At 56.9% G+C, this 9,616-nt stretch overlaps 1 protein-coding gene across 1 annotated transcript in view; it reads left to right on the top strand.

Moving 5' to 3' along the window:
- Window positions 1-9,372, top strand: part of LOC144223298 (inactive ADP-ribosyltransferase ARH2-like) — a 22,241-nt gene extending 12,869 nt beyond the window's left edge. Inside the window, exons 2-7 of the mRNA XM_077753994.1 lie at window positions 295-459; window positions 4,557-4,682; window positions 5,699-5,839; window positions 5,989-6,116; window positions 7,922-8,054; window positions 8,734-9,372. Coding sequence (XP_077610120.1) covers window positions 295-459; window positions 4,557-4,682; window positions 5,699-5,839; window positions 5,989-6,116; window positions 7,922-8,054; window positions 8,734-8,891 — 851 coding nt within the window. The 3' untranslated portion in view covers window positions 8,892-9,372. The remainder of the gene's footprint in view (window positions 1-294; window positions 460-4,556; window positions 4,683-5,698; window positions 5,840-5,988; window positions 6,117-7,921; window positions 8,055-8,733) is intronic.
- The last annotated feature ends 244 nt before the right edge of the window (window positions 9,373-9,616 follow it).

Raw genomic sequence — 9,616 nt, 5'->3', positions numbered from 1 at the left:
ACTGTGGCAGACGGTGGGAGACTGTGGGAGACTCTGGGAGACTTGGGTGACTGTGGGAGACTGTGGGAGACGGTGGGAGACTGTGGGAGACTGTGAGATTGGGGGGGATTGTCGGAAATCCTGTGAGACTCTGGGCATTGTGGGAGACTCTGGAGCCTGGGGACTGTGAGGACCTTGGGGACTGTGGGGACTGTGGGGGAGTGTGAGCCGCCTGCACCAGTGGCCCCGCTGGGTTGGGGCCTTACCACGTGGCTATCCTTCCTTCTCACCCTCACCGTGCACTTTCTTCTCCAGACTACTGGTGCCTGGATGACCTGTACCGGGAGATGGTGAGGCGCTACGTGGAAGTTCTTGAGAAGCCTCCGGAACATTGGGCAGACCCAGCTACCCTGGAAGGCTGCTCACAGCTGAAGCCGGATAACTACCTCCTGGCCTGGCACACGCCTTTCAACGAGAAGGGTCAGAGGGTACTCTCTTTTCCCTATAAAGCGCATGCTGGAGTGTGGCCTGGACACTAACCCACATGTCACCCCACTAACCTGCAGGTCTGCGTGACACAGAGGGACTTGCCGGGGCTTCCACGTAGAGGACGCTGACTTCCCTGGTGGTGCGGCACCAGTCCTGGGTTCGTTTTAAGGGATGTTTTCAACTGCTTTCCCTTTAAGTTTCTATTTTTTGCCAAATAATCAGGAAAACTTATACAACCAGCATGTCTGCTGTCTCTGGGATGCTTTGATGTATTGATATATTTACTTAGCCAGAGTCTCTGCCTCCAGCGCACCTGCTCCTGGGGTCCTGGACCCCCTATTTGGGTTTATGCTTAGGATGAACCCCTCTCACCTGGGTTTATACTGAGGAGGGACCCCCCACCCAGGTTTATACTGAGGATGGACCCCCCCAACCTGAGATTATACTGAGGATGGACCCCCCACACCTGAGTTTATACTGAGGATGGACCCCACACACATGAATTTATACTGAGGATGGATCCCTGAGTTTCTAAATGCATTGGCTGAGATTAACAGCACATTGGACATTTCAGAAGAAAAATTTAGTGGGTTTAAAGACACAGCAATAGAAACAATACAGAATGGGATACATATAGAAAAAAGAATCCAAAATTATGAAAAGAGCACTAGTGAGCTATAGATGACCACAGCATCCTGACATGCCTGCAACAGGCTCCCTGACAGCGTGAAGGGGAACAAAGAAAAGATTTGAAGAAATACTGGCCCAAATCTCTCCAAATTTCATGAAACTGTAAACTCACAGATCGAAGAAATTCAGTAACTTCCAAGCACAAAATACACAGAGAAAACTACAGTATGGCAGCCAGCAGTCAAATTGCTCAAAACTGATAATCCGGAGAGAAACACATGTTCCCGTGCTGACTGCCGAGGTGAGGAGGGTGCAGATCTCTTGTCAGAAGCAGCAGATGGAGAGCTCGCGAGCGCAGAAGAAAAACTACATCATCCTGGAGTGCTGCCTCCAAAAAAGTTTCTTACAGAAACCATGGCCAAATCGCCTTTGCGGGCAAACAGAAGCTAAGGGATTTGTCACCAGCAGAAGCACACTGCAAAGGGGTAATGGAAGTCAGTCCCTGAGGCAGCAAGAAACCATCGTCTGCGCACAAGAACTTGGATGGAGATCCTAACTATGTGGATAAATACAGGAGAAGTTTTAACTTCCTATTGCAATCTCTTTGACAGACAATTGACTTTAAAAATGATGAGCTACTGCAGGTTTATAAAATGCTATGAGCAGGTATCTGACGCTATACTGGTTGGGGAGGGTGGAGGCGTGAGGCGGGCTGTGGCAAGTGTAAGTTACAGGCGGACACTCAAAGCCCTGAAGCAACGACTAACACAACAAAACAGTTATAACTAATAAGCCAACAAAAGAGAAAGTGGAATCATTTAGAAATATTTGCTAGGGAAGCAGTGCCCCAGGCCAGATCATCCCTTGGAAGGGGGAGGGGGGGACCAGGTGCGAGGCCGTCCCTCAGCCTTGGATTCTTCCCCCTCATCAGGAGAAACAATCCCATATTCTAGGTATCCAGGGACCCTCCCTGTGCTGCTTTAGCAGGAGCACCGCAGAATCCTAACCAACCCCACGGGAGCGTCTGCCCTGCAGGGAGAGAACGGGGTCTCCCCTGCAGTACAAGGGGGTGTGTGCAGCCTCTGCCCCACCTCGGCTGCAGGAGGAGCCACTGCCATGGGAGATCAGGGCAAGCTTCCAATGCAGATCTCCCTGCAAGGCTTTGTTTCCTGGGAGGAAATGCTACCCCGTGTCACGTCCATGTGTTATGTCCTCCTGGGCAACTCCAGACAGGAGCAGACACACCGGCCAATGTCCAAGCGCTCCTCCTTGTGGTGGTGGGCGCCGTCTTCCACATGGTGGGACTCTTCACCTGGGATGGGCAGCTGACCTCACTGGCCAATAACATTGAACCCAAAATAGGCAGAAAAGGAAACAAATAACAGGACAACAGACTTGACCCTGATGACATCAATAATCACATCAAATGTATAAATGGTCTAAAGACTCCAAGAAGATGGCAGGGACTCAGATGGCATAAAGAAGCAAGTCCCAACTCTAGGCTGTTCACAGGACATGCACTTTACAGATGAAGCCACAGGTAGGTTAGGGAAAGGAGAGGTACACCATGCTAATGCCAGTCAGAAGAAAGCCGACGTGGCCCCATTAATATCACAAAAAATAAATTTTGGAGCAAAGAATGTTGCCAGGGGAAAAGAAGTCAACTTCATCAAGACAAATGCATCCATTCCTCAGGAAGACGTAGCAAACCCAAACACTCCTGCACCGACAACAAGCCTTCACAATACGTAAAGCTACAACCAATAGAACAGCAAGAGAAACAGAAAACCCCAGAGTCATGGGCAGAGATTTCCACATTAAGGTCTCAATATTCACATTAAGAAACTAGAAAACAAAGGGCAAATTAAACCCAAGGAAAACGAAAATAAGGAAGTAATGAAGGGCAGAGCGGAAATCAGTGCCACAGAAAACAGAAAAACAGCAGAGAAAATCAACAAAACCAAGAGCTGATTCTTTAAGAAGGTAGAGAAACCGATAAACCTGAAGTGAGATTGATTAGGACAAGAGAGGAAGAGTGGAAAATAGCAGCAGCAGCAGCGGACAGGCGGCTGCTGCAGATTCTACAGGAAATAAGGGAATACTGTGAAGAACTTTGTTCCAATAAACTTCACAACTTAGACGAAATGGATAAGTTACTTGTAGGACCCAAATTACCAAAGGTCACTCCACAGGAAAAAGATCATCTGAACAGCAGGACGCAAAGAAAAGCGCAGGCTCAGATGGCCTCCCTGGGGAGCCACCGCCCACTTGAAGAAGAGACAGTACCGAGTGGACACGGTTCTCCAGGGAGCTAAGAGGACAGTCACACCCCAAACCCACTCCGCTCTCCAGGAGGCCCTTACAAGAACCCAAGACTGAAATACAGATCCCTAGACGGTATTTGCTGAGCACACACCTGAGAAGTACCCCAAATGTTTAAAGAGCTCTTAAAAGAAAGCTAACAACCCAGTACAAACAGGAGAGGCCTATTTAAACGAACGGTCCCCCGAGGAAGTTACCTGGTGGCCACAGGCTCAACACCATCCATCACCGGGAAAATGAAGCCCCAGAGAGAAGGTGCTGCCCGGGCCGAATTTGGAAGGCTGACCGTGAAGTGCCGCCTGGGACACAGAGGGGCCGCCAGTGGGACGTGGAACGTGCTGGCAGTTTGGCAGCTCCTTGAACGTGAGCTAAATGTTCCTGAGGTGTCTGCCCCAGGAAGCATATGTCCAAACAACGACTTGGTCGGGAGTGTCCACGGCGTCCTCTGTGACATCCCTTGCAGGAAGGAACCCGAGGGTGCCGCGGCGGGCAAGTGGACAGGCCGGCAGCGGCCTCTCCACACATCAGGCTCTTCCTGCTGCACAACAGCATGGAGGAGCGTCGCCGCCCCGAGTGAAGGTGGCCAGGAAACAACCACTGTATTCTGCATGATTCCACTTAGGCAAAATCCAGAAATGTGGCCGGGCCCGCTGCGTCAGGCCCGTGGCTGGTGGGGGGATGGGAGGCACAAGAAGGCGTCCAGGGTGACTGGTGGGTACACTCAGCAGCTCTGCTCGGGGGCTGGCTTCACGCGCGCACCACGTGTCCACACTCATCACCTCGTGCACCTGAAGTACGTGCAGTTGATCTCATGTCCCTATAACTCCACGGAACTCTTGCTAAAAGGAGAGCATATGTGATTAGAGACACAGCGTCTGCTTTCCCAGCAGGAGCACGGCCATCAGCAGCTCTGTTGTAGTGCCGAGACCACTGTCCAACGCTAGTGCTTCGCGACTTGTTGCGTCTGTTTTCCTCTGTGGGGCACCTGGGGTGTCTATTTTTCGTTAAAATGACACGGCGGCAAATGTGTGACTACATGACTCCGTATACATTTTCAGGATGCTGGTGAACGTCATCGCCGCAGGCGGGGTGGTTGCCCCCGCAGCCTGAAACCCGCTGTTCTCCACCCCCTGCAGGCTCGGGCTTTGGAGCTGCCACCAAAGCCATGTGCGTGGGCATGCGGTACTGGAAGCCGGAGCGCCTGGAGACCCTCGTGGAAGTGAGCATCGAGTGCGGCAGGATGACGCACAACCACCCCACAGGTGAGCCACGCCAGCCGCCGCGCACCCAGCTCCCGCCGGCGGGTCGCCGAAATCCTACCCGCTGCTCCATTTGCTTACGTGTTGGCGGCTCGGGCTTGTCAGTCTTCGGTTCTGCTTAGATCTGTTTTCGTGCTAACAGCAGGGCTGGGGGTGGGCGTGGAAAGCACCCTCCCCGGTTTCGGCAGCACATGTGTCAGAGCAAAAGCAGGGCACCAGCTCTCCGAGTGAAGCCGCGGGAACCCGCACTTCCAGCCCACGGGCACTGCCTGCTGCCCGGTGCTGTGCCCGGCGGGGCCCGAACCAGACCCACGGCTCGCTGGCTGTGGGAGCTGGAACACCTACCGCCGTGCTTCTGTTTCCCCCCCAGGGTGGCCATGCGTGAGGAGAGTATCCGCATGTCCCTCACACAGGGAGGGCAGGCGGGACCCCCCCGCGCCTGACCCGGAGTCATGACTTAGAAGGGCAATCAGCTTCTAATTTTACAAAAGAAGAATCACTTGAACCTCTTACTCCCGTAGGCTGTGCGCCCTCCCCCGCGTCCAGGACCCTGGGTTTGAGAACTGGACACTCACTGCACCTGTAGTGATGCCTTATGGTGGCCACAAGCCACTGAGAGCGTCTCTGGAGGTGGCCATGCCCTTTCCTGGGTGGGTGTGGTCCTTGCGCGGCTGTGCACCTCGGGCTGGCCTGGCGGGCACTCCTCTGTGCTTAGAACCGTTTGTCCCCGCGCGCCTGGGGGGCTCAGTCGGTTGAGTGTCCAGCTCTTGATCTCCGCTCAGGTCATGATTCCAGGGTCGTGAGTTCAAGCCCCGAGTTGGGCTCTGCGCTGGGCGTGAAGCCTGCTTTAAAATAAATAAAAAAAAAAGAACCATCTGTCCCAACGACAAGCCCTTGCTGGTGGGTGTGACACGCCTGTGTGCAAGGAACAAAAGTCAGAGCCCGAGAAGCACCAGCCCAGGACCCCCCCCCCCCGCNCGGTGCCTCGGGCGCCCACACGCCATCGTTGTGCCCTCCAGGCTTCCTCGGGTCCCTGTGCACGGCCCTGTTTGCGTCTTACGCCGCGCAAGGAAAGCCGCTGGAGCAGTGGGGCAGAGACATGATGCGGACGGTGCCGCGGGCGGAGGGGTACTGTAAGAAGACCATCCGGCACCTGGCGGGTGAGCCTGGCCCCCTTCCCATCACACGCGAGCCGACAGCAGACACGCCGCTGTCACCCCCGCCTCCTGCTCCTGCAGGGCTGTCCCCGCTGTCCCCACGCCCCGGCGGGTGGCCCTCGCCTGCAGCGCACCCCGTTCTTTATGTTTAGAATACCAGGAGCACTGGTTTTACTTTGAAGCTAAGTGGCAGTTTTACTTGGAGGAGAGAAAAATCAGCGAAGACACGGGAAGTAAAGCCGCCTTCCCCGACCGCTACAACGCGGAGGAAAGAGAAAAGGTGAGTTGCTGTGTCCACGCAGTGAGGACAGCAGCCGGCAGGGTCCCACTGCCCGGGGCCCCGCCGAGAAGCCCCCGCACCTGGGCTGCCCGGAACCCCACCTGGGCCCCCCCCACCCGGCAGCAGCGAGAGGCTTGGAGAAGCAGCAGGTGGGGGGTTGGGGGACTTCCTGGAGGAAGCAAGTGTGAAACAGAGAGCACTTCATTTTCATTTCCTCTCATTATAAGCACAGTATTGCTAGAAAATGTGATTGTTGAAGATACTCTCTTCCCCTTCGTTACTCCCTAGGGGCCGGGGCATAAAGTTGTACCCGATGAGTAAGGCTGTGCACACCAGCATCACTCATCAGGCTGAGAACTGGCTGACGTTGTCACCATCGGGTTTGGTAGCACAAGAGAAAACCCTGACTCGCTGTGGCTTAGCCGTGACAGAGACTGATTTCCTTATGTCCTCGGAGCCCAGAGCTGAGCTGCAAGTCGCTTGCAGTGAGGAGCTGAGGACACTTCTGTGTGGCCGCTCTGCATTCTGCATGCACAGCTCGTAGCCCACGCTGGCTGTTCTGGCTCCGGCCAGCACGTCTACAGTCTCTCACAGGCTCCCGCAGTCTCTCCCACAGTCTCTCACAGTGTCTCCCACAGTCTCCCACACAGCCTCTTTCATAGACTTCCTCAGTCTCTCCCATAGTCTCTCCCAGAGTCTCTATAGTCTCCCACAGTCTCATAGTCTCTCACAGTCTCCCACAATCCCCCCACAGTCTCTCCCACAATCCCTCCACAGTCTCTCCCAGTCTCCCACAGTCTCCCACAGTCTCTCACAGTCTCCCACAGTCTCCCACAGTCTCTCACAGTCTCCACAGTCTCCCACAGTCTCCCATAGTCTCCCACAGTCTCCCGCAGTCTCTCCCACAGTCTCTCACACAGCCTCTTTCACAGACTTCCTCAGTCTCTCCCACAGTCTCTCCCAGAGTCTCTATAGTCTCCCACAGCCTCATAGTCTCTCACAGTCTCCCACAATCCCCCCACAGTCTCTCCCACAATCCCCCCACAGTCTCTCCCAGTCTCCCACAGTCTCTCCCAGTCTCCCCCACTCTCCCACAGTCTCCCACAGTCTCCCACAGTCTCTCACAGTCTCCACAGTCTCCCACAGTCTCTCCCAGTCTCCACAGTCTCCCACAGTCTCTCCCAGTCTCCCACAGTCTCCCAAGGGAGGTCCACCCTTCTTCCTCAGGTGCTTCCCACAGCCCCTCCGTGTACCCCCATGCACCTCCCCGACCTCCCCTGGGTGCAGGAAGGCCCAGGCATGCCATCCTTCACATGGAGATGCTGCTGTCCCCAAACCAACACCGAATCTGCTGCCAGGGCACAGGGGCGTCACCTGCCAGTGTCCCCCTCACAGGCCCCTCCCCACGCTTTCTGCCCGGGACGCATCTGCAGGGCGTTGTTCTGCACGGCCAGCCAGCCCTGGCCACGGGGCCTTGGCGCCCACTCACACCATGACCTGTTCGGGCCGGGGTGGCATGTGTCCTAACAGCCTCAGCGCCGGCCCTCCACCTGCTGGGCGCAAACTCTTGTCACAGACTTTCTGGCGACCCTAACACATGCTCAGATTTGCTTATCTGTGGAGTTTGCATCCGCAGGAGCCCTGAGAAGTGGGTCTTTCCTGCGCCCCGTCACCCCCAGCCCCGAGGCAGTGCCCGGCACACAGGTGAACGTCGGTGCCCTGGATAAACTCGGGGCGTGGGCTCCAGTGCCAACCAACATTGTTTTTCCTGTGGCCGCACGCCCCGACTCGGCTCTTTCTTCCAGGCTTACCGGAAATGGAGCTCTGAAGGCCGAGGGGGCCGACGGGGCCACGACGCTCCCATGATTGCCTACGACGCTCTCTTAGGTGCTGGGGACAGCTGGACGGAGCTCTGCCAGAGGGCCATGTGCCACGGAGGTGAGATCGCCTTCTTTAACGTGCAACCAGCACCCCACCCCACCCCAAAGCACCCACCCAGGATGTCCGGGGCTGGGGGCCTCGAGGGGCCGCCTCCTGAGCCCCCAGGATGTGTGTCTTTCTCTGGGTGCGTGGCTGTGCAAGCCGGAGCTCAAGAGAAAATGGCATCTGGGGGGGCCAGGCTGCGGGCCCCTCTCCTTTGAGGCCACGGGGCCCTGCTGGTCTGGGCCACGCACAGCCTGCCAACACTGTAGCCAAAGAGAGCTTTGCCCCACTTTGAATCGGTGCTCCGGGTTCGAGGCCTGGGTGGCAGCCGGGACTGTCCCAGCGCTGGGCGGGCTTGCTCCCTCCTGGTGCCCACTCTCTCCCGCGAATGTGAAATGAAAGGACTCCAGACAGACACCCCCCTGTGCTGGGCAGGGGTCTCCGTGCCCATCGGAGCCCCCCAGTCCCTGATGCTGGGGTGGTAGAGACGCCAGCACCGCCCCACAGACAGGGGACCCCTGAGCACCCAGGCCCGGGACAGCAGGGCATCCACACGTGCCCGCGCGTGTCCAGCTGTGCGAGGAGGGAGGGAGCTGCCCAGAGAGGTCTCTGAGACGGGCCCTTGGTAAGGGGGCCCGCAGGCACCGGCAGCACGAGGCCCCGGGGCCCCTGAGGACCTGTGTTTCCGTTCCAGGCGAGAGCGGGGCCACGGGGACTATCGCGGGCTGCCTGTTCGGGCTGCTGCACGGCCTGGACGCGGTTCCCACGGACCTGTTCCAGGGCCTGGAGCACCAGGAGGAGCTGGCACGCCTGGGCGAAGCGCTCTACCGCCTGTCCACTCAGGAGAAGTAAAGCTTCCCGCCACGTCCCTTCGCGGGCAGCCGCGTCCCGCCCTGGGCGCGGGGTCCACATGCCGATCACCGCCCTCCTGAGCCTGCCCCACGCCTGATTGGCCATAATCGCACGTTACCTGTTTCCTTCAGAGCCCTAACTGCCGTATGAAATCCCGTTTGTCCTTCGAGAACGTTTGTCCTTCCCGAACCCAGACCCAGGGCCTCGCCGGGGTCCGCCCCCTGCGAGCCTCCACGCACAGCGGCACAAACAGTCTCTCGGACAATCGGTGTGTTTCACTCTGTGCAAAACTAATGCTGCTCGCTCACTCACGCCCACACAACTAACTACACAGCTGTGCTCAGATGCGCGGCCCTTGGAGGGCAGGGCCCAGGACGCAGCGAGCGCGCGTGGCGCTTCCCCGCACAGCCGACGGTTTTAATCACACTAGATCTTTAAGACCAAACCCTCTGGAACAAGTGACAGAAAACCAGGAAATAAAGGGCTCTCGTGTGACACCCTCATCTTCTGTGTGGTCTGAGCCAGGTCCCAGGCGGGGCCCCCAGACTCGCCGCTGAGGGCGTGGGGCCGTCTCTGTGTGCGGGTCTCGGGTAAGAAAGTGCTCTTGTTAAAAATAACCTTGGACACGGCCCTTTCGAAGGAGCATCTGGTGTGAATAAAAGAGCAGTTGGTGTTTCATGTTTAACACGGCGCTTTGGCGGCTTGGCTGGAGCCGGCCCGCGGGC

Source organism: Crocuta crocuta, unplaced genomic scaffold (assembly GCF_008692635.1).
Source record: "Crocuta crocuta isolate KB4526 unplaced genomic scaffold, BGI_CrCroc_1.0 scaffold31, whole genome shotgun sequence".
Taxonomy (NCBI): domain Eukaryota; kingdom Metazoa; phylum Chordata; class Mammalia; order Carnivora; family Hyaenidae; genus Crocuta; species Crocuta crocuta.
This window is presented reverse-complemented; position numbering and strand designations above follow the sequence as displayed.